The sequence below is a fragment of the Haemorhous mexicanus genome, chromosome 16, assembly GCF_027477595.1.
Source record: "Haemorhous mexicanus isolate bHaeMex1 chromosome 16, bHaeMex1.pri, whole genome shotgun sequence".
Classification (NCBI taxonomy): Eukaryota; Metazoa; Chordata; class Aves; order Passeriformes; family Fringillidae; genus Haemorhous; species Haemorhous mexicanus.
This window is the reverse complement of record NC_082356.1, coordinates 12498246-12522197: the sequence shown is the minus strand read 5'-3', so window position 1 is coordinate 12522197 and position 23952 is coordinate 12498246. Positions and strand designations below refer to the sequence as shown.

General features: G+C 47.6%; 1 protein-coding gene across 1 annotated transcript; it reads right to left on the bottom strand.

Annotated features, from left to right (window-relative positions):
* Nucleotides 1-3745: 3745 nt before the first annotated feature.
* LOC132334956 (TOG array regulator of axonemal microtubules protein 2-like) lies at nt 3746-7328 on the bottom strand. The gene is made up of 4 exons (XM_059861080.1): nt 7147-7328; nt 6084-6187; nt 4052-4256; nt 3746-3784 (listed from the first exon to the last, which is right to left on the bottom strand). The coding sequence occupies exons 1-4, from the start codon at nt 7246-7248 to the stop codon at nt 3746-3748; spliced, it is 450 nt and encodes a 149-aa protein (XP_059717063.1). The 5' UTR covers nt 7249-7328.
* Nucleotides 7329-23952: the final 16624 nt, after the last annotated feature.

The window sequence follows — 23952 nt, the reverse complement described above, 5'->3', positions numbered from 1 at the left end:
GTTGTCAAAACCCACACTGAAGATTTGGAAATGCACCTTAGAGAGGCAAATGAGAGATTTCTAATAAAAGGTTGATTCCATTTTTGTACCTTTGATGTCAAGTACCAAATGTCTCATCTGGCTCTTCCCTTTGCTCAGTGGCACACAGCAAAGGGCAGTATTAGAACACACCTCAAAACTCCAGCTCACCAGAGATGGCTGCTGCCTGACAGCTGGATTAGAAACATCAGTGCCTAGTGCTGGTGTCTTTGGCAGAATGCTTTTGGGGCTTCCAGCAAACAGCTCTTTCAAACCTCAGGGTGCCTTAGATAATTACCCAGACTGCATTGCTGTGGCATTTGAATGCTCCACATTTTAATGCCATTTCCCCTCCCAGTGTTAATGACATTTTTTCTTATAATGTCCACAGAAATAGGGGCATAGAGAGGGAAAAATGCTACACAGGGCACTGAAATGTAACCAAAATATGAGTGTTTTCTCATATTGTCTCTGAAATCTGCTCTCTGCCCATTTTCTGACCTGAACTGTATCAAACACAGACAAAAATTTACTATCAACTGGCTCCTTGCAACAGGCCGATTTGGCTGAGAGATCAAAACCTGAAATGCTCTGGAGACCATTCTTATTTTCTGATCAGGCAAAATGTTATCTAGTAGCCCTTGATTGTTCTGTGATGGAAGAGACTTCATTTTCTCTGTGCTGTTAATCCACCAACAGTCATCAACATTGGAACCACTCCTGAATGTACCCAAAACCAATTCTGCTAAGCAGGAAAGGGTTATGGTACCCATTTTAAAACAGGAATTCATTTGAGTTAAAATATCGTTAAAGACAATTGGTGACTATTGAATGTGAGGAACAGCTGTCTGTTCCTACTAAATCTCAGATAGAACATCTGCTTTCTCTAAAGTAGTCCTAATTTATAGGTAATTCCTTTATTTGAAAAAGAGATCAAAAGAACTGCTAAACTAAATTCCCTGTTGCTGGAGATCTACTTTATTCAAATGCTCTTTAAAGGGCCTTTGACATTCCCAATCACTGAACATGCCCTTTTGAGATTCCTAATGAAGACACAAAGTGGATTAAACCTTGCATTCAAAGATGTTGCCTTTCCAAGAGTAAAACAAGAATTCTGTGAGGACAAAACAAACTGATGCCCTGAAACAGCATTTGCCACCATTTTCCTTAAAAGATCACAGATGTCCCTCAGCTGCCCAGAGAGGAGCCAGCTGGGGTATTTTTAGCCCTTCTCTTTCCTGGAGGTGGGTTCTGAGATGCCCCAGTGAGAGCTCAGCCCCCAGGCCAAGCTCTGCCCCCATCTCAGATGCTGCACAGCTCTGCAGCAGCTAGGGGAAACCTGCCAAATACACCTGCCATGGGTATTGGGCAGGAGGGACAAGCTCAGCACTCCTGATTTGGAGGAGCTACTCTGCTGTCTGTTCACAGGCATTCCCTGTAAATACTCCCTGGGAAGAGCTCTTGGCTTAGAAGGGGAGGCCATACCTGTGATACGCTCCGCGACATCCAGCAGAGCTTGGCCACTCAGCTGATTCCATTGATAGCTGAACTCTTTCAGCAGTGATACTTTATCTACAAGTAAACACACGTTTCAGCTCACTTGTCTGAGGGCATAGCAGAAAGGACAGTGGGGACAGAAAGGGCAGGGGCAACCCCCTTTTATAAAATCAAGTCAATTTCTGCTGATTTTTGAATCCTTTTCTTCTTTCCTCCCAGCCTACTTGGCAGGGTTTTAAATTCCAAAAGAAAAGCTCTCCTTTCACATTTGTAAATTCTAACTTGTCTGCTATACCAGGAGCTATGTTCAAACATTTCACATCAGGAACCTCAGGAGTTCAGTCACATGGAAGCAGTAAAAATGTTTTGCATCCCAGAGCAAAAAGGAAGAAGCTACTTGGGACACAGAAAGGCACTGAGTCAGGCAGTTTGTGAGTTCAAAGAGCAGCTAGGGAGGAGAAAGTGGAAACTCCCCTTGAAGACCTGCCTCTTCAACACTCCATTTTTCAGACATATTTCCCCAGTGCAGAGCTGACATAAATCTGTGTGGCAAAGGAATTTAGAGCAGCCCTTGCCAATGTAGTTATTTGCTATTGCCATCTTGCCCCATGGAAAACAGCACGTGGAACAAGGCATCATTGACAGCTGCATTTATACCTGTTTGTTCTAAAGAAATGAACTTGCTAAATCATCAGTTCCCCTTTGAAAAAACAAGACAAAGGAGAAAGGTGGAAAATAGGCAGCTAATGCCTATTATGTAGAGCCATCCAGGTAGCTGCTCTGCAGAAGCTCTGATGAGCCAGTGTCTCTTAATGCCAACAGCAAAGTTATTCATTCGGGAAGTCAAACGGGGCCCAAGGAAACTCCAAAACCCCTTTGCCTCTGAACTGTTGCAAAGCTGCAGTCTGGGATCTGCTCTTCAGACAAGCAGCACAGAGCCAAGGGTGCCTGGGACTGTTGGGAAATGCTGCTGCACATTCCAGCCTCTTGGGGACTGGTGCATAAGGACTGCACCTGCACAGCTTCTGGTGGGTGTCAGCTGGAGCATTCACAGACAACAACAGCTCTCAAGGCACTCAAGGATCTCTTGTGCAGGAGAGACAGAGACGCAGTTGAGGAAAGTCCCTGCCAGGGCTCAGCCTTACCCAAATGAGCAATGGATTCGTCCAGTGCTTTCACAGCTGCAGCACGAACCCTGGGATCCTTTGAGTTCAGGTTCCTTGTTATTCCCTCCACCAAACCAATGATCACCGGGTTCAGGGCATCTTTCAGGACGCCTGTGATTTCAGCCAGCACGTCCAGCGCCTTCTGCTTCACCTTCTTGTGGCTGTCAGATATCCTCCGGACAAAATAATCAAAAATCTGTAAAGAGAACAAGCAACGTGAAAGCTGGATTCAAATGCCCTTGTTTGAAGAGTGGATGTAGCAGTCACCAATGTCAAAGATGAAAGTCATCCTTTCTGTCAGGTCAGCACTTGCTTGCACAATTTCACTGTTTTCCTGTGGGCCACTCACTGGAATGGTGGTGCAACCTCATGCCGGTTGAAAGATTTTCTTCTGTTTTTAAGAGGTTTGGCTGGGGACAGAATAGTTCCTATGGTATTTCTCTCCATCTATAAATCATTATATCAATTCCATTTATTAATGCTAAAAACTACTTTTGCTTTGGATGGAAGCAGGTGTTTACAATGCCTGGTTTTCTATACAGTTGCCTCAAGTACTGAGGGCAATTATGATTTTGCCAAAACTATGGCTGGAGGAGATCTTAATTTTCTTTTGTTTGTCTCAGAACCAGTGTCTGGAGAAGTGCAGGGCACTGATTAACTCTTACAGGATCCAGACCATTTCTCTAACTAACAGGTGGACTTCTGAAATGTAATGTGCTGTACAGCTCTCATTAGAGCAGGTTCAGTCCCTTGAAAGCCACATTATCAGGCACCTTTTCCTGGAAAAAGGGAAAAAGCATCCACTGGGAGGAGAAGGCAGAGATTAGTCCTTAGCTGTTTTCCTCCTTTTCCAAACAGAAAAAAAGGCCCCCCAAGAAGGGTGAGCACCATCTTTACCCATGAGGAATAGGAACAGAAATGAATATGAGTAGCCAGAGTTGTGCCTGTGCCAGAAGAGATGGAGTATATAGAAGTATTCTTTAAAAAAACAATTGGGTTTAAACCAACCCAGCTTGATACTTCTCTTCCCCATGCAAACCCATTTTTGGTCCAGAGAATAATTGTCATGCTTTCAGGGGCTGGATTCCCTTCACTTCACCCAACTGGGAGTAGGAGAGAACAGCAGTTACACCAGCAGAAAATTCTGCCGTCATCTGATGAACAGCATCAATAGGCACCTGCCAGACAAATACAGCTGGACTGCAATAACTTGTCCTGAAGCCTGGGCCTGAATTACATTTGTCTGGGTAAGAGGGACCAGCCTGTCCCAAACAACCAGGATGTAGTGCCAAGACACACTGATTTACCTTTACTGCTACAGGCTTAGGAAAGGAGCTAAAGGAAAGGAGCAGTGAAGATATCTTACATACTTGGACAAAGTTAGTGCAGATGAGCTGGGGGCTGGTTTTGCACAGGTCTAGGAGGAGTGCCACTCCTTCCATCCGTGTCTGAAACCCCTTGGCTTCCAGGAGATGGTAAAGCTTCTGGAGCAGCTCAGTTTCTTCCACAGCTGGAGGTAACGTGACCTGGGCTTTTGCACAGTGTAGGAGGTGTCCATCAGAGGTAGATTTCACCCTGGAAAAGGAAACCAAATGAGGAACTGTTGGTGATAATTACTGTAGCATGGCATCCCCATTGTGGAAATAATTAGCATTGACTCCATGATTTCAGAAGGCTGATCAATCACTTTATTATACTATACTATACTATACTACACTACACTACACTACACTATACTATACTATACTATACTATACTATACTATACTATACTATACTATACTATACTATACTATACAGAAACTCATCGCTGTTACAGATAGTCCAATACAGCCAGACCAGATTGGTCACTTGAATCCAAAACACCATCACCAGTGGCCAATTAAGAAATTACCCTTTGGTAAACAAATCGCCATAACACATTCCACATGTTCACAACAATAGGTGCAGCAAGTGAAGATAAGAATTGTTTCTCATTCTTTTCTCTCCTCTTCTAACAGCCCTCCCCAGGACCATGCCTCAGAAAGTTTGCCTGCTGCTCTCTGTGGAGAGAGCTGCAGCCACAGATTATATCTTCAGTTAATTGTGAGCAAAACCTCTTGAGCAGCTTTCCTAATTATGTGATTTCAAGCTAGAAAATCATGAGGCTCTGAAGAACAAGGTGGACCTCATGACAATCATTACGGGAGACAATCTGCAAGTGACATCCTCGCCAATGCTCACTCAGGAAAACCAAGGATGAGATGCATCTGATCTAGCTTCAGATGGCTGCCAAGGAACACAGGTCACATTGCTTTGTGGAGAAAGAGAGACACTACTTCCAAGTTTAAATGCGCCCTCATTTGGCATGTGTGTGACTTATAATAAGGAAACTCATTACTCTGGAGAAGTGTCTCTACAACCAGGCATGACAATCTGGAAAAGTAGTTCAGCTGCATCTGAACAGATAAACAGGGCCATATGTGAAGGATTTAGAAAATCAGTAAGAGAGATATAAACAGAAGCCAGACATCCCAGAACTACACTCACATTTCATTTGCTTCCCTAGAGACTAGATCCAGAGCATAACAACCCCAGTGGGAACAATTTTCCTGAATCAACCTGTCTCTTCCATAAGCACAGGAAGATGCTAGCTGTGCTTCTGAGGCATATGGTCACTTTCCAGCCACTGCTGAGCACGACAGAGCTAAATAAATCCCCTCTGTTATCAGAGGAGAACAGGTACAAGTAGCTCTGCCACTGGCATGAAGAGACAGTGAGGATGAAATTCCTGTCTTAAATGCTGACTGTAGCACAAGACGAAATAAACCAAACATGCTGTCCATCAAGAAAATTATATTAATAACAGAAATATCAAGACAAAAAGTCCACATTGAGACACCTGTTGACTGAAGTTGTTCAGGAATTGCCTTGCTACTTAGTACTCAAACTTGATACTGTTTGAGGGTAAGAAAACCATGATTAAGCCAGGCCAAACCACATGGATGAGAACTGCATCTTTGTGGAATGGCATCTTGCTTCTAGACTGAGATTTCTCATCAAAACACCCATCTAAAAAGACTCCACTCAGATGACAAAAACACCATGGCTGAATTTACTTGTCCCAAGTCAGGCAGCAGAAACTTGGCCCTCTCCTAGCCTCCAGAACACTGCCCTTGCACTGCACTGGTTCGTCTGAGCTGCAACCAATGGGTGTCTCTTTTTGTCTCTCCATTTTTTGGAAACCCCTCCAGAGAAGTTGTGCTCAACACAATGCAGAAGTAGACATTTTTTATCTTAGAGCATTTGTAGGGAAAGGAAACAATCTGTGGCATTGGTCATCTCTGCCAGAAAGATTTTCCTGAGGAAGAGACATGTAAAGCTTGTCATGTGCTTTGTCACATCTGACAAAAGTGCTCAGTACCGTTTGCTAGAAGGCACTGTGGCCTGGGGCTTCTTTGAGCCATTGTTCCTCTTCTTCACCGGCTCCTTGACAGATGGGCGTTCAGCCTTCTGGTTTTCCATCCCCTACAAGGACATAGAGAAACCCCATCAATCTTTAGACTATTGAATAGGAAATTCCCTGTTTAAAACCCAAGTTAGAACCAGGATCACTGCTACCAAGGCTTAGGGAAACATTTCCTAACTTACAGAAGGAAACAGACCAGAGATTCAGTGATGCCAAGTCTTTGTTTTCAATAGCCCAAGGCAGGGTATGGGTGCTACCAGACTGAGCAGCAGTCTAAAGTCCCAAATTCATTAGTCCTGACCATAAATGGGAATAATGCAAACTAGTAGGCAGCGAGTGTTTGTGAAGGAAGCAACAGAAAACCTGGACTCTTTGGGGGTTGGCCCATCATGTTGGAAGTTGATTTGGTTCAACGCTTACTCTCCCTGTGCCTGCACAAAGGCACACTCCCTTGTGTAATGTAAATGAAAAGAATAAAATCCCCCTCCAACAAACAAAGGATTTTCCACTGGATGCTGCTGAATTCACCAAGCTTCTTCCAGCTCCACAGGGCTTGACAGCAGGGCAGTATTCCCAAAAGACAGACAGTAATTGTAGTAACTACGATGCACTTGAACATCTTTTGTAAATTTGGAAATTTTCTTGGTACCACTACTTCCAGTGTCTTGTGCAAATACTCTGTTATCTTCAGAAGCACTAGTCTCACTTAGTTGCTTTAGTGGGGGCAGAGTAGGGAGAGCATGGTGGGGTCTTACGCTTAAATGTAATTCCATTTTCTCCTCTTTCCCTTTCCTCTTTGTGACCGATATGGAAAATATTCAAAACCCCACTTTTCCCCTAATAATATCAGTTCCTTTGTGGCCTGCAGATGAACAGGCTGAGGATTAACAGCTCATTCCCAGGAGCAAAATGATTCAGCAGAAGAGGAATGAGCTAAAGACACATTGGGTATGTTTGATCTCATATTCGCAGTGGCAATACTTGCACAAAGGAGACATTTCTCCTGCCAAGCACTTACTTTCTTCTTCATTCTTGTCAGGATTTCTTCCAGGTCACGGGTGGAAAGAGATCGTTCCAAAAGCAGTTTAAGTTGTTGATCTGTGAACAACATCTTCACCATCTCCTGTCCATAATGCCTAAGGAAGGCAGGAAGGAAGGAAACAGAAGAAAAGTGAACAAACAAAGGAAGAGTGTTAACAGAAGAGGCTGATGTCTAAAACTCATCAGCTGCAATCCTTGCATGAGAAGGCATTACCTACTCAGCAAAAAGGGAGATTTACCTCCACTTGACACCACACAGTGCTGTCAGCTGAATACAAGAGGCAAGAGGAGAATGTGGGGTAACAGAAAAATACCATATCACTCTGAAACTGGGGGTGTGCTTCTGAGGCATCAAAGGATCCCAGGAAACAAGCAAAACGCATCTGCTTTGTTGTCAGAGCCTGTTAGCAGTGTCCTGCTGCCACTGCACAATAATTTGCCTTTCTTTAACTGGCAGGGAAGCCAGGACAAAACACCTCATGCATCCTCTTGATTATTCTATACTATGTGTATGCACATGGGTAGCTAGTTGCTCTGGTGTTCTTGGCAGCTATTAATGGGAATTTAATCACCAAAGGAAGGGGATTTTCATGGTTTGGGGTGATTTTGCCACTAGGAAACCACAGTTTTCTTCAAGAAGAAATGTGGAGCTCACTGAGCCGCAGATAAAAGCATTCTAGAAATCTGCAGAACAGGTTTAGAAAGACAGAATACAATGGCTAAAGACCTCTGAAATATTTCTAGGAAAGTCTGAAGTTATGAGAAATGGATGTTTGGGATCCTTCAGTGATGAACATTAGCCAACACTTTGGCTTTGTGTTGTGCACCTAAGGCCAATCAAAACTGTTGGACTGGCTCATCTGAGCTCTTTTGATCTCAGGAAAGAATCCTTCAAGCCACAGGAAGTTGGCAAGGCTCATTCTTGCTGGCCAACCTCAAGTAACCCAGTACAGCCATTTGCCCAGGCAACCCAGAGCAGCGCTCACAGCACCAAGGAAGACAGAGCCCAAGAAGCATTTGGACACCGCTCTCAGGCACATGGAGTGACCCTTGGGCTGTCCTGCACAGGAGCTGGACTCAATGACCCTGATGGGTCCCTTCCAACTCAGCATATTCCATGATTTTATGACCCTTATTCACACCGTGAGGTCACTTCATATTTCCTTTAGTTTCCACTCCTTTGTGGTTTCACCTTTACAGCCAGACACAAAACGGTTTTCCTGTTTGAGGAGGTGAAATGAAGATCATTACCTTGTGTCCTTGTGACAGTCCTGAGCAAGCTTCCCTGCCAAGTGTGCCAGCCTCTCAGCCCTGGGTGTGTCTGCGAGCTTCGTGACTCCAATTCTCTCCATCAGGGACAGGAGGAGTTCGGCCGCACACTTCCGCACCTGGGCGTGGCAGCTCCTGGGAAGGAGAGAGCAAACCCTGGGGCACAGGGAAAAGGAGCAGCAGCAGCACAGGCCTTGCCCAGAGCCTGCTCCCTTTTCTTGCTGGGGGAAGGAGCTTGGGTTCTCCCTGCACCTTCAGACACCTGCAGAATGTTCTGTCCTCAGATAAACACTGAGTTAGCACTGTATAGAGGGCCTCCCTGCACAGAAGAGGGAGGAATTCAGTCTCCCTGCACTGTCTGATACTCAATTTCTTTTCTCAAAATTTGCTCGGAGAAAGATTAAGTATTAGATCACATATGAATAATTTAGACATTAAGGACAATTGATGCTGAGCCATCAGAGGGCACCCACTACACAGAGCTGCAGCAGGATGAGGCACTTTCCACCCAATCATCCCCAAATCTGCAGACCTCTGGGATAAACAAATGAAGGGAAAACACAGTGTGGGCCATGAAGTTGCAGAATATCCAGCAATGCAGCCTGTTTCTTCTGTGGGGCTTGGCAAAGGATACATCTGAATGTTTTACCCTGTTCCAAAGCTGAGGAAAGGGTGGCAGGCAGTTTAGCCAGCTTGTCCTGTTCTAGAGAGTGTCTCTTGGGAACTATCAGGCCCAGGACCAACACTTAGGGCAGCATTTGCATCATGGCAGTCAGCCTGTGAAGGTGCCTTTTAAGTGATTCATCATCTCAAGGCTAACATGAAACATCAGTTTGAATAGAAAGTAGAGTTCAATGGCCAGGACAGTCATACAAGACTGCTTTTTGCAGGAGCTGCACCTGCTGTGCAGGCTGTGCCACACCCAGCACTTCTCCCCCATGTGCTCCACGCCCCAGCAAGGATCCTCCTCATTTCTCAGGTTAATGGCATCATGAGGATATGTGGTTTTCCCAGGGCCTCTGTGGATAGCACTGGGCTATCCTGAAATACCAAACACTGCTCTCAGCTGCAATTGCAAATGTCTCCCTTCCCAGAAAAGGACAAGGCTCTATCCTTAGCCTTTGCAAGCACTTTCACTTCCCCACCATTCACCATGTCTAGGAAAATCTGACAGACTGGGAGAAGTCCAGGAAGCAGCAAGCTGAGTCAGAGGAGCTTTAGTTTGGATATCAGAAAAAGGTTTGTCACCCTGAGGGTGGGCACTGCAACAGGCTCCCCAGGGCAGTGGTCACAGCACGAAGCCTGACAGGGTTGAAGAAGCATTTGGACAACAATCTCAGGCACTTGGTGTGACCCTTGGGCTGTTCTGTGCAAGGCCAGGAGCTGGACTCAATGGTCCTGATGGGTCCCTTTCAACTCCCCATATTCTACAGGTCTGTGATTCTGAGCACTAATGGGCTGCAGGAGGGCAGAAATAGGCGACAAGAGGAAAGAAATGAGGTTGGTCGGAGAATCAAGTAACTGAGTTCACAGAAGATGCAGGATACAGGACCCTTCCCTCCCACCATTCCCATTCTCTGTCTCATCCCTTCTCCCTCCCACACACTAGAAGGTGAAGAATATCACTTAAAGAAGAAGAAGAACCTACTTGACTCCCATGTCCGTGAGGGCAGTCATTGCTCGTGCAGGAGTCACATTCTCCACCATGATCCCCAGGGTCTGACTGGCTGCTTTCTGAACAAAGTCTGGGGAGTTGGACACCATCTGGAGAAGGACCCGAGCAACCTCATCCACCTCAGAGTCCATGTCCTTCTTCAAGGTCACAAAGAGCTCTCCCAGAGTGACAATTGCAGAGTAGGACACCTTGGAACGGAGGTTGGTCACCTGGGGAAGTGATGAGGGGAAATATAAGAATCACCTTGAAAAGAAAACCAGTTGCCTTCAACAGAAGTCCCAGGAAATGACAACATGTCCCACTGTTTCCAGAGGATCATACAAGTACATGAGGAGCAGGAGAGCACAAGCATAGAAAGGCACTTACTCTGGCACCAATTTCTGGCCTCAGACCTGCTTACTGCAGGACTAAAAAAAAAAAAATTTTTCTAAAGTGTTCTACTTACTCCTTCTAAAATGTCCAGAGCTTTGATTTTAGGCCCTTTCACTAGAAAACTAAAGCAAGGGCTGCTTTCAAATCATAAATATAAAAGAGTCAGGGTCTCCTGTTCAAAAAAGCAATACCAGCAGTTAAAGCACTCAGCCAGGAAACAGACAACACAGGTTGTCTAAGGTCTACAGACTAATTTGCAGTGTTGAATTACAGCTTGGGCAGAGATTGGGACTCTGGCAAATAATGTCATTAGTGTCTCAGATTCTGCACTTGCACTTTATAAAGGCACCACACTCAAAGACGAGTGCCAGATACCCGACCTACCAGTAAATACAGCTACATGTACCCACAGATCCCACAGGTAGCTGACAGACATTAGAAATATCAGGTCTAAAACAGAAATGAAGGCAGTCCCTGAGCACACATGGAGATGAACAAGCACATACCTACTCTACACACCGTGTATGAAGTATGGGGGACAATTCAGAACAGTGTTCTCACCTCGCTGGTAACTGCCAAGCAAACCTCATGAAGTCTACAAAGCAGGACCTCTGAATGGGACCCAGCCAGGTCTTTGATGCTGAAGAGTCCCTTCTCCTTCAGCTCCCTGAAAGGCAGAAGATTGATATTTCTCTCCACCGAGGCAGCACCCTCTGAAATGACCAGGCTGGCAGCTCAGTCGAGCAATGGGAGGTGCTTTTCAAGGAGTACTTAATGAAACCAAGGAAGGCATTGCCCCAGGATGCTGTGGCTGTCAAAAGCATTCACAAATGCAAGAGGCAAAGAGAAGGGTTTCAGAGTGGCCATTTAGGAAGACAGCCTTTCTGAAATCTGTGCACAGGAGGCCCCTCTGTCACTGCTTCCTAGAAGCTGTGAGGCAAGGCCATGCTGCTGTTTCTTGTCACCTCCCTGTACCCGTCCCTGAGACACAGTGCCACTGGGTTGTTACTGGGACATTTTCCTTCTCTGTCAGCCCCAGCAGGCAGTTCAGCAGGGAGAGTCTGCACTGGCACTCTGGAGCTGAGTTTCCGCTCTATGATCTAGGCCTCTCTGTCAGCCACTCCACTCCACCTCACACATTCCCCAAAAAAGCAGCAGGATGTCCCAGGAGATTGCATCCCTGGGCAAGAACTGTTGAAACTCTGGCTTTTCCCAAAACCCCCTACCTAAAACAACCCCCACAACAGCAACATGTTATTTAAAAGGTGCAAACAACTCTGTCTCTGAGCTCTTGCTTGGAGCAGGCCCTCAGCTACAGGAAGGTGTGTGAGGCATCAGGGCTGCAGCACAGGGCTGGTGACCGATCCCAGGGGCACCCCTGAGTGTCATCCAGACCCCCCACACCTGCAGAAGCTCTCTGCACCTCACAGGGCACCAAAGAGAAATGGGGAAGAGAAAGCAGAAGAGAAAGGGCAAAGCAAAGGAGATGCATCGTGGCCGATTTTTCATGCTTATCCCTGTGAGAATGAAGCATCCACCAGTGAGTGGATGCTAACCCAGACATCAAAAAGAAAACCAATGTCACCTAACATTTGTAGGGGGTTCTGCTCTGGGCCTCCTTCTGCCTGTGTAGAATTTTGGGACACATGGTGAGTGTTGACAAAACATCTCAGGCCCATATGAAGCAGTGAGAAGGAAAAAGTTGAATTCCAAAAGTGCAAGATTTCTAGAGGATTTTCTTTCTTTTTCCTTCTCTTCTGCCATGAGCCCTTCAGGAGTAATGACAGGCTGAGGGACTTGAAAGCACAACTCAATCCATTTCTCAAAAGCAGGAGCTCCCTGGAGCTGCCTCTGGGACTCCCATGCAGGAGGTCACAGGGAGACCCTGTCACCTGCCATTGCTGTCAGCAGTGGGAGCAGAGAGGAATCTTACTCAGTCCCAACTGGGCCAGGGCCCAAGGCACCCAAATCTCTACACTCAAAACTGCTGCCATCCTGCTTCTGCCTTCACCCAGCAAATCATCTCCTTCCAGACCTTTGTCTCTTCCCTCAACATTTCCTGTGCAGCTCCATGGAGCAGCAGGCAAAGCCAGGAAGCAGCACGGACCTGCTGCAGCTGGAGCACTGCTGCAGAGCAAGGCCAAGAAAAGGCTGCTTTCCAGTCTTCATCCTCTCCCTGCTCTGCAGTGGTTTCTCCAGTGCCCTTTGGCCCTCTGGGCTCTCAGGGCTCAGAGGCACAAGCAAGACACGCCTCTGACCTACCTTAATGCAAAGAGGGACACAGAGTGAACAGGGCCTTTCTTACCAGTCATCGCTGCCCAGCAAGGAGAGTGCCTCCTGCAAGGACTGCTGTGGGTCTGAGGAGGCTCTGTCCTTCTGCCTGTGCCCACGGAGCGGCTCCTCTCGGCGCTTGGCAGCAGTGGCCATCAGCGAGGTCACTGTAAGGAGAGGGTCAGCCATGGGCGCTGCAGCCCCAGGCAAGGCACCCGCCATGGCGCGGCCTGCAGCCCCATCTCCCAGCTAGGGCTCCGTCTGGTACAAACTGGCACTGGCTCAGAGGCTTCCCTGCTGTCTGGCTCCTGGGGCTCCTTGCTTGCTCCCAGCCTGCCCCAGCTGGGCCCAGCTCCAGGCTAAACCTGACAATTGCCCCCGCAGCGCCAGCTCCCAAGTGCCACAGGTGCCACAGCCAGCGGCAGGTTCCTGTGGCTGCAGAGCTCCCGCTCCCTGCGAGACAGCGCTGACCAGCAGGACTGGCTACCCAGAGGGAACCCCTCAGGTGCCCCTCTTGTTTCAGCGCCCCGGCTTCCCCCAGCCCTGAGGACAGGGGCACTCTGCCTCTCCCTGAGGAGAGCCCTGCAGCTGCCTGGAGACAGCACCAAGCCAAGCCTGAACAACCCAGCCCTGCTGGGCCTGGCTCAATCCCCACGGAGCAGCTACCAGGGAGCAGCCCCGCCTGACCCTTCCCACCTGACAGCACCTCTGTTCCCATTGACTGCAAATATTCTAGACAGCAGGCAGCTGAGTGCACATACATTTTGGCCTGCTATTGGGAAGGGAGTACTTTATGGATTTTGTTCTTTCCAAGCATCATGTATCTTTCCTCTTTCAGAGGTACATACTGGCTGTATTTCAAAATTGCTGAGGTGAAATTCATTTGCCATCTAATGGATGTGTTTGCAAACTCAGCAGTTTCTAAGCTTTCTCTTGTGGAAAAATGCAATTTCCAGACTAGACAGTTGATAAAAAAGTCTTCCTAATGCACTCTGATTATAAAAAGATGCAAATACAGATCCACATTGTTGGCAGACGCAGTCTCTTGTTAATCAGTTGACCTGGGTTTGCCTTAATTGAATGTTTTGGTAAGGAAAAAATGTACAAGGTATGAGAAAAATCTGATGATAAATGCATTTCTTATGAAACCCATTCATCATCAAAACCACTGTCAATCAAAAATTTCATGTTGTGCACTCAAAAGCGCATTTTCTAATGCATAGATGAAAACAGCAGATGAACTGCTCAAGACTCTGGAGGGTTTTTTGTGCTACCTTGCATGCTCTCACTATGTATGGAGAAACCATAACATCAAAAATATTCAGAGGGGAGCTAATCTGGATGTCGCTGAGTTACCCCAGCCACTGACACCAGTGATGTCACTGCAGAAGTATGCAGACATACACATCCAGATTCACTAGGAATGGAGAGCCACGCCAGGCTAGTTCTGGTCAATTCTGAGCATGGAAGTAGCATCACTAGAAAAGAGCATTAAAGTATCATTCCTAGCTCCCTTCTTCTTATCTCACCCTAGCTGAGATCACAGCCCAGGCAGGCTACCCACTAAGGAGAGACAAGAGCCACTGGGGACTATCTGCTGTCTATTTGCTGCAGGCAGCAAACAGCCTGGGAGCAGCAGGCAGCCCCTCCTGGCTGTCATCTGCTGCACAGGGGTGCTGTATTTGCTGGGTGACACAGGAAGCACTGCTTGTTCCCTCTTGGCACTGCAGGCTGTGGGATGGCGGCAGCGAGGAGCCATCGGGCACTTCTGGGAGCAGCAGCATGACTGCACCAAGCCACTGACTGCCCTGCAGAGACAACCCTTGCTGGATAGCAGAATAGCTGGCTGCAGAACTGGACAGCAGCACATGCAGAGGGACCAGATGGTGAGTGAACAACTGATCGTGGTGGTTCCTGTAGGTGCACAGTGAGCACCCCCTGGCAGACTGCCCTGCAGCTCATCCCTGCAGTCCCAACTGCCTCCTGGCACCAGTGCTGTAGTTTGGACTCTCAGGATGGGCAAAAGCCAGAGCTTAGGCCTTTCCCACTACTTTATTCAGCTCAACTTTCCAATGGACCTTTAAGAACCAACTGCTCCAGTACTACCAAGCTGGAGTAACTCAAAAGTAGATGTGCTGTTCATTCTCAGGACAGATTATGGAGCCAAGATGCCAGCTATGCTGGCTGAGGCAGGAGGCAGTTTGTGCTCTTTGTGCAAGGAAAAACCCATGAGGAAAAAGCTGCCACGGAGCAGGCTTACCTGAGGAGCTGCGTGGGAAGCTGCCATCCCCATGCACGATGGGTGTACTGGGTAGTAAGGGCACCTTGTCCTGCTTCCTCACAACCTTCTTCTTCAAGGCATTACCAGGGTGTTTTCTCTGCACTCTAGAAGCTGTGCCATCAACAGGTGGTAGGTTAAAGTCTGCAGGGACCAAAGAGGAGCTTGTTAGTGGAGAGTGCTGGACAGGGTGATGATGGAAAGGGCTAGAAAACTTGCTGGAGAAGGGTAACATCTCTTTGTTATCCCAAAGGGCTTCAAGTATAACAATGGCACACTAACATAGGACAGTGATCACAGAATCCCAGAATCCAAGAAGAGTTTGGGTTTAAGCACCCTCTAGTCCAACCCCTGTGAGCAGGGACATCTTCATCCTGATCAGGTTCCTCAGAGCCCCATGTAAACTGGCCTTGAACACCTTCAAAGATGGACCAACAACAGCTTCTCTGGGCAAATCCTGTCAGCTTTTCATCCCCTTCATTATAAAAACCCTCTTCCTTAATAGCTAATTTAAATCCACCCTCTTCTAGCTTAAAAGCAAACTGCAGTGATGTTTCTCTGAAGAAACAAGGAAAACCCAGAATTGCTTTGCTTTTGTTTTCCTGTTCTGGAGGCTGGCAGTGGCATTTCCCAAAGGAAAGTGCAGATAACCTTGTGTGATGCCCTCGGGCTGAGGGCTCCCTCCTAAGGGCCCTGCTGCTGTCCTTGGGCAGCGCTCACAGCCCTGTAGGCAGAGCCCCTCAGCTGGGATTCAGCTGGGAACGCTGCTTGCTCCTGGGGCTACAACAGAAGCCCTGGCTGGGGCTTCAGCACAGCTCTACAGTGCCAGCTCCTCAGCAGGGGTGGCCGGAGAAGGAGCTGAATTTTATTTCTTCCAGGTTGCACCCTGGTTGAAAAGCATTCTTTTGGACTCCCCTTCCCTGGAGGCTGCTCTCCAGGAGAGAGTCTGTGTACTTTGCAAGACAGAATTTTCTACTCTGAAAAACTTTAGAGCTGAAGGGGGAAGCTGATATTCTGTTACTGACTCAGTGAGGCCATGGGCAAGACACTTCATGCCTCTGTATTTTTCTCTGGGAAACAGAATTAAATCCCAAGCAAGCTTCCACTCAGATGCAAGTGGAACAGCCCCCCAGCCTGATTGCAACACTGTGCAAAGTGTTGCAGTGTGTTTTTATTTGGCAGGTTTATTGTTTGATTTGTGCTTTGGTAGACCTTTTGAGTTTTTTCCCCCATTTTAGAGTGCCTTTGTTATTCAGTTGAGCCAAGTGTTGGTTTATCTGTTGTTACTTAGCTACTTCCCTGCCAAGTTTCAAACCCCTTTCCCCCCCAGACCCAGTTGTTAACCCCTCCTATCCCAAGCAGTTTTCCTCCCTTGAAATCCTTCTCTGGTTTAGACATCGTATTCCCTGCCTTGTGTTCCACCCCCAGTTCTCCTGATTAGTTGAATATTGTATCCTCCCTTGAGACCTGCCCCCCTTTATAAGCTGTTGTGTGCCCCCACTTTGTGGCCTGGGACCCCGGGACTCGGGGAGTTTAACATCAAATAAAGTAACCCAGTGCCCCCCAGGCCTGTGCTGTGGTCCCTTCTGTTCCACGTTGTGCCTCCACTGGTAGCTGGGATTTTGTGGAGCCCCAAAAGAGGGGGACTGTCACCCGCTCACTGTCACCATCTAGCCGGGATGTGCGACACAGTGGGCAAGCAAGAGGTCAAACAGGACCACCACAAGTGTAGCCACCACTTACTTGCTTCAGCTGCATCTTCAGGCTCGACTGCCTCAGGAATAAGCTGCAAGGATGTTTTCCTTTCTCTCCTTTTCTTCATCTCTCTCTCCAAAAACTCTGCATCTTTCTGCCCTAAGTTCTTTTGAGCCAACATACACAATGCAGCACGGATCTAGGTGCAATGGAAACACATCACAGACTGTAAGCAGACACACAAACCAGACACAACATCTCATCAGGAGCACAGAGTCCACAGAGTGCCACAGGCTTCAAAGCAGCTCCATCCACATTCCAATAGTTTCACAGGAATGTCTCCCATCCTCACCTTGGCAATTACACACAGGGAGGTGGAACACATCAGTGCCACAACCTTCCACTGCTGCAACTGCAAGCTATGTCAGGAAGCCCTGCTTGAAGCATGAAAGTCATAGCAGTGCTCCAAGACAGAGGAAGAGCTGACATGCCAGTGAGCAGGCAGTTCAGTTCCTACAGGCCATGGCAAGAGAATAAAAACCATGTGCAATACCCAGCAAGGAGGGCTAATGAGCTGTTGCCTAACACTCATGGCACGAAATTGCAGCTGTTTCTCACTTCCTGGATTCTGATGGACTCTGAAGGACTTGGTCTCAGAGACCAGGAGACCAAAAGGAGAAGACTTGTGAAAACAAGTTGCAGAAACACTGATGTTAATGAGCAGAAAACTTGAGAATGAGAGGGCTGTGAAATACAGCCACAAAGGTCACCAGGAAAAGTCCAACTCTCCCATTTTCTTTTGCAGCCTCGCTTACACCCAACATTAGAATCTTTGCTTCTCTGCCTCTGAGGGTGCACTTTGCCCACGTGCACTGATGTGTAGCTTGCTCTGTCATTCAGAACTTCTCTAAAACAGCCTTTGCACATAAAGAATGCTTCTGGCATGACTTTAGCACCATCTCCAAACCACAGACCTTGCCACCACTGGAAATAGCCAAGCAATTGCTCTGTAGCTGTCCAATATATTCCCAAGGGAATCCCCATTCCCTCAGAGTGGAAGATGATGATTTTCAGTGACATTTTGGGCCAAGCACTAAACAGCCACTGGAAAGAAAGTCTGCTCATCCCTATCCTTATCCCTTACCTTTCCAAAGCCATCCCTCAGGTCTTTGTCCCTTTTAAGACCAGGACTGGTGGGATGATCCATCTCCTTGGCCTGGCTCAGTGGGAGGCCTGGGAATGGAAGCAAAGGTTTGTGTAAATTTCTGGCAGACTTCAAGCCCCCAAAAACACAATGCTGACAAGGCAAGACAGGTTTCAGAGTGCAGAGCTCTCCTGAGAAACAGAGATTGTGATTGAGAGCAGCAAGGTACAATGCCTAGACCCTCTCCCAAGGGATGGGCTACTGGCAGCAGACAGGACATGACTCTGTTGGCCAGCAGAATGAAACCTGCTGCATGATGAAGGCCTCAGCCCCTGCATGCTGGAGAGCCTCTGTGTCTGATAGAGAAGGGCAGAGATGGAGATTGCTCTCGACAGAGATTTTTATCTGCCCTTATTCATGCTGATTGTAGTAAACATCTTCTTTTGGTTCCTAGAAGTCCCAGGTTGTAATACCTGTATGCATTGAGATCAACATTTTCTTCTCTTTGTTGGAATATTTTAGAGGACATTCAAAGAAAAGCTTAGCATTGCAGGAGTGCAACACAAATATGAACTGTGTTCTTGACAGTAGATAATTCGTTTCACCAAGGATTTTCCTTCTAAACTGTGTGAAACTGGGCCACTTTTGGTCCAGCCTGACTAAAGGCTGATTTTCAAATTACAAGTAGAACAATGGAGCTCATTCTGAAAGACTCTCCAACAGAGCTGCTAGCACTAAGAGAATTAATTCTTTACATGGCTTCACAGAGGATAAATTCATATTGCAGCCAAGGAGTTTGAGAGGAATACCTGTCTAAAAACTGGATTCCTTCACGCTGTAGAATGCTTGGGACAGTAATAAAGGTGAGACAGCTAAGGATTAATGAGATAGGTAATTTCTACATCAGAATTAGTAAAGAAAAAATGTCATTTCCTTACTGAGCAATAATGCTCCCTAGCTGCAGTAAGCATTCCAGCTGCCTACCAGCAATTAAGGAGTCACTCCCAAGGGGCTGTAGCCAGGATTTGGCAGAACTAACCGTGAGCAAAGGGACCAGGGGATCTTTTTCTGTTTTCTGCATCATCAGAACTATTTTTCAAGTCTAATCTCTTCTATCATTGCACACCCAGAGGTGCCGAAGGAACAACAACAGTGTCATTGAGGCTTTCAACTTGAAAGCATTGGCTGACCCAGATGCACCAGACACAGCGCTTTGTCTGGCACAATTCCACTTGTCAGGGATCAGGCAAGGCAAGGACAGGGACAAGGCAGAAGGCATCTCCTCCCCCAGCCTCAGCCTGCAACACGGACACAGCCAGAGAGAACCAGGGAAGAGATTTGTCATGGTGAACTTGCCATGGGTGGCTTTGGGCTTGTGCTATCACAGGATGACAAACTCACACCCTGCCTAGGCTGCATCCATTTGGAAGGCTCTTTCTCCCTCAATGGAACATTTCTAAGGACATTCTGTCAGAGGAGGTTTCCCTATTTCTGCCAATACAAAACCAGGCAATGGCCATCAATTTCCTTCAGAACTGTCGTGGTTTGAGGGGAAATGAGTTTGTTTTGGGATGGTGTGGTCACGCCAATTGGTGTTTAGATTTTAATACTGGCACCTGGTTTGTTCACTGAGGGCATGGATATGCTTCTGAGAACACAGGGAGTTAAAGGTTGTGAACTCTCACTGGAAGTTCCTTTTGAGTTCTAGTCTGGGACAAGAGCAGACCTCCCCTGCCCAGCTCCAAGCTGGGCGGGGGGGGGGGGAGGGGAGCCATGCGGCTGGAGGGAGGTAGGCCAGGCCTGGGCCGAAGGGTAGAGGAGCATTGCACTGCGAGGGCTTTGGGCAGCCATCCCCCATTCCGCCCCCGGAGGGAGAGAGAGAGAGCAAACTGTGCTTGTGATAGCGCGGCTGGCGTGAAGGAGAAGGGCGAGGTGCCCAGCAGGGCAGCCAGCCGTGGGAGTTCATGAACCAAACCGGCAGAGCCTGGGACTTTTAACCCTTCTTGGGACGATGGAAACCTGCAAAATGCTGATTCCTCCTGGAGTTGGTGAGATTGAGAGAAGTTGAGAAGAATTCTAAGTGGGAGGAGATGATAGAGTGGCTTTTAGCTAGACTTTTCTTGAATAGCCATGGCAGAACCCTTGAGTTCCTGTGACACAGAGACTGCATTCTAGGAAGAGGCAAGGGCTCAGAGCCAGGAGAGTGCGGTGACGTGAAAGTCTGTGAACAGAGACGACGGGTGAGGAGGGTGGTGGTGGTGCCCTCCGTCTTCGAAGAAGAAGAAGAAGATGATCATCTCTGTTCAAGAGACCCCTCAGCCCCAGGGGGTGAAACATGGGGGGAACAGGTGTCCCAAAAAGAGAGAGACTGTGCTCTTTTTTAGATCTGGACAAAGCATCCTGAAAAAGAAAAACCCTAGAAGCAGCTCTGGTCCATGTGCAGTGGTGAGAGCACTGGACATAGAAGGAAGAAGTCACGATGGCAAAATGTTCTCCGGGCGGTGCCACACGTGACACAGAAACATGAGAAGTTTCGACTGTTTCCTGGGTGAAGTCTGTGGTGCAAGAGGGACTCCTCTCTTCTCAAAGAATTGAGAATTGATTATCCAAAGGGTGGTAACAGAATTAAGAAATTTGGTGGGGGGAGGAGGAGGAAATTTAGAAGGTTTTCATCCTCTGTTCTGTGTGTTTTTCCCTGTAGCTTTAAGTTAATAAAGTTTTTTTTCCTTTCAATCGTAAGTTAGAGCCTGCTCTGCTCTATCTCTGATCACATCTCACAGTAGATACCAAGAAAACAAGTATTCTCATAGAAGCACTAGCATTTCGCCAAACTCAGACCATGACAAGATCTCAAAGGGTTCAGCTCAGAAACTACCCCAAGGAAAGGTTTTCTGCCTCAAAAGCAGGAGGAAGGAGTAGGAACATTTCTCATTTCATGATAAATGCCTTCTTTTTCCTTACTAATTATGACACTAGAGAGGCTGGAGGAAGATAAAAGGCATGTGCAGGTTGGAGAGGAATGTCTCCTTGCCATGCACAGCATTTCCAGGGCCCCAAGGTACCACTCCAGCTCCTGCCACTCAACATTTTACAATGGAGGAATATTTCATGCACTACCCAATCATATTCCCAGGGACTATGCTCTGGGAAAATCCACTGAGCCCATCAAAGAATTGAAATGAATTTAAAGAAATGTTAAAAAAATGGGTTTTCCAAGCTTTCCAAATGTCACTTCTGAGTCAAGACTACAATGGTCATTTTAGGATAAGACATGTCCTCTACCTACCTGCATGTTCAGAGTTCTTCTCTTTGTTTATGCTTCTAGATCCTGGCCTGGAGAAAATGGAGGACAAAAGAACATGTGAGGAGGTAGAAGGAGAATGGTGAGAATGGGTGTACCATGAAAGAAGGCAAATCTTCTTAGCATGGTCACTCTGATAAAGGAGGAAATGCAACATATAAGCCCAAGAAGATGCAGAGCTCATTCATTGTCCCTAATCTTCCAGTTGCTGGAGACAGAGAGAGCTGACCAGGATCTGTGTGAAACCATAGCCAAGTCCAGCCCCATCTTGAGGTGTTTTAAGCCCTGCCTCCTCTTCCCCACCACCAGCACTCATTCTTCAACTTGCATCAGAACGCCCCTTTCTTCAACAGAGCCCTACCAAAGTTTTTTTATTGGAATGATACTTCTGAGTCTCCTTCCTTATTGTTATGACTCAGATAAGCTTGACAGCTACATTTTCTCACGCATCTCCAAGCCAATATCTTTCCATCAGCTACAGTCCTGTAACTCTGCTCTACCACCTTGCCCTCTTTGATCTTAAGCCCAGATCAAAATATTAAACATTGATCGTATTATACATCTATACTCCAAAACATATCTCATTTCACAGTGGAGGCTCAGGCACAGTCAAGTTACACCTGATGTTTACAGAAGCAGCACCTAAATGTGCAAACACCTCTCCAGGAGCCAATATTTGCCCGTACATTATCTCGTGGCTCCAGAACCTGACAGTCAAGGATCACAGCATTCAAAAGTCTGCAGGATCCAGACCCATGCAATTCAGTTCCCAAATGACACCACAAAACATTACAGAGGGAATCAATAGCCAAGTCCAGCAGAGGACCCATCTTGAGGTGCTTTGAAGCCCTGCCTACCCTTCCCCACCACCACCTCTGCTCTTGGGACATTGGTGTTGCCTTTGACATTGTGCTGGATCATCAGCGATGGCCAAAAGGGTGAAGACACAGAGGTTTGCCTAAATACATGGGACACCTGACTGGGCAAAATAACCACGTGAGATGGGAAGAGAGAGGTGAACAGCACACTGCAGCAGCAGACACCTTGGCTTACCTCATCTCCAGGGACTCCTGGAATTCCAGCTGCGGAGAGCTTTGCAGAGACCCCGCAGCACTGCCAAGAGGGGGACTCATTGCCCTGCGTATGGGGGGGATCAGAGGTGGTCCCAATGACCCCTTCTTCATATCCCCACCTCTGGAATAGAGCAAGGAAGTCTGGAAAGAGAAGAACACAGTGCTCAGATCAAGCATCCAGCCTTGCCCCCATTCATGCTTCAAGACATTTAGATGGGACCTGGCAGGAAAAGACAAGGCAAACTGTGGGAGCAGCTTGGCCCAGGATAGGAAAAGCTGACCTAGTAAAGGGAAGTGGTGAGGGACAGCCCGTGTCACACATTTGCCACCTCTGCCCTTGTGCTCAGTTTTCTCCAAGAGTGGCTACATTCCCAGCTGGCATCCCCATGTTTGGCATCAAGATGTTTGTGGGTGCCACTGCCTCCACTGGCCTTTTGGATGGCATGGGAGTGGCTTTAGACCACTATTCTCTCCCTGCCCATAAGGTACCTAACAGCCAGTGCTGATCTCCAGCCATGTCCCCACACAGCCATTCTGCAGGATGACAAAACCTGCTTTTCTCAGGCCCCTCATTTCTTCTGCTGCTGCCCTTCCCTCCTACACTTGCAAAAGCCGCCTTTGAGCCCAGAGGCTGCTCAGCTCTCAGGATGCTGGCTGCTCTCCAACTCCCGCACATCCATCATCTCAGGCTCCCTGGCATTTAGGAAGTTCAGCAGAGCTCCCTGCCCTGCTGCTCTCTGCAAGCTCTCTGCCTGCCCAAGTTCCTCCAGGGCCCCCATGCCATGGCCAGGAATGGGGCTGGAGGCAGCAGGGGAGATGCACGCCCTTTCTTCATATCCCATCATTTCTCACCCAGCTAAAGAGCCAAACCAGGACCTCTTCAAACTTCAGTGAGAGGGTCAGTTCCTGTCCGGCATACACTGGGCCCTTTCCCAGCAATGCTGAAATCAACTACCAGAACTCTTGATTGGACATTCTGTCTACCAAAACTGTTGTTCATCGGCCTCCTTCTGCACCCCATGGGAAACCCAAAACAACTGCAGGTCCTGGCCCTGCTACAAAGGCAATCGTGGGCCTGCGCTCTGAGCTGCTCTCCCCATGGCCACCCCCCTTCCTTTCCCTCTGGACAAAGCCATGCCAGAGCACACATCGGCCCAGAAGCTGATGATGTCTAGAAATAGCATCAGGGACAACTGTACAGAGGGCATGGCTGTACAACTCAAAAGCAGAGTCAAACTAGAAGTGACTTTGCAGGACTGCCTGTTCCAGCAAACCCCTTTTTCCATCCAAACCAGACAGAGCTGACAGAAACCACCACCAAGACACAGAGATGGTTCACAGATACCCACCAGTAGTTTACTAAATCTAGAAGTACAGCTTGTCCAGAGTGGACAACTTTAGCTTCTCTGACTGCTTGTTGGTGTTTTCTCAGCCATAAACAGAGGAGGTACCACGACAGAGCTCAGAAACCATTCAAAGACCTCTCCTGTTAGTGATACACGCTGAGGATGTGAAGTCTGTGTTGCACACCCAATACAGAGACAGCCTGAAGCACAGTGTCCAGCTGAGCTCTTCCTTGGCTCAGCCGCTTCCATGGGCTCACAGCACAGGAAGAGGTCTCCAAGCTCTGCCTCTAGCACATAAACTGAAAATCTACTGCACAGGTCTTAGTTTGGTCTGCTTACCTTAGAACTTTTTCCTTCTG

Excerpts from the sequence above, each read along its gene's own strand:
- LOC132334956 (XM_059861080.1), bottom strand. The coding sequence starts at position 7,248 with ATGGTGAAGATGTTGTTCACAGATCAACAACTTAAACTGCTTTTGGAA. Across the intron at positions 6,188-7,146 it reads TGACAAGAATGAAGAAGAAA|GGGATGGAAAACCAGAAGGC; the intron begins GTAAGTGCTTGG and ends ATGTCCTTGTAG. Across the intron at positions 4,257-6,083 it reads ACAGTGCCTTCTAGCAAACG|GGTGAAATCTACCTCTGATG; the intron begins GTACTGAGCACT and ends TTCCTTTTCCAG.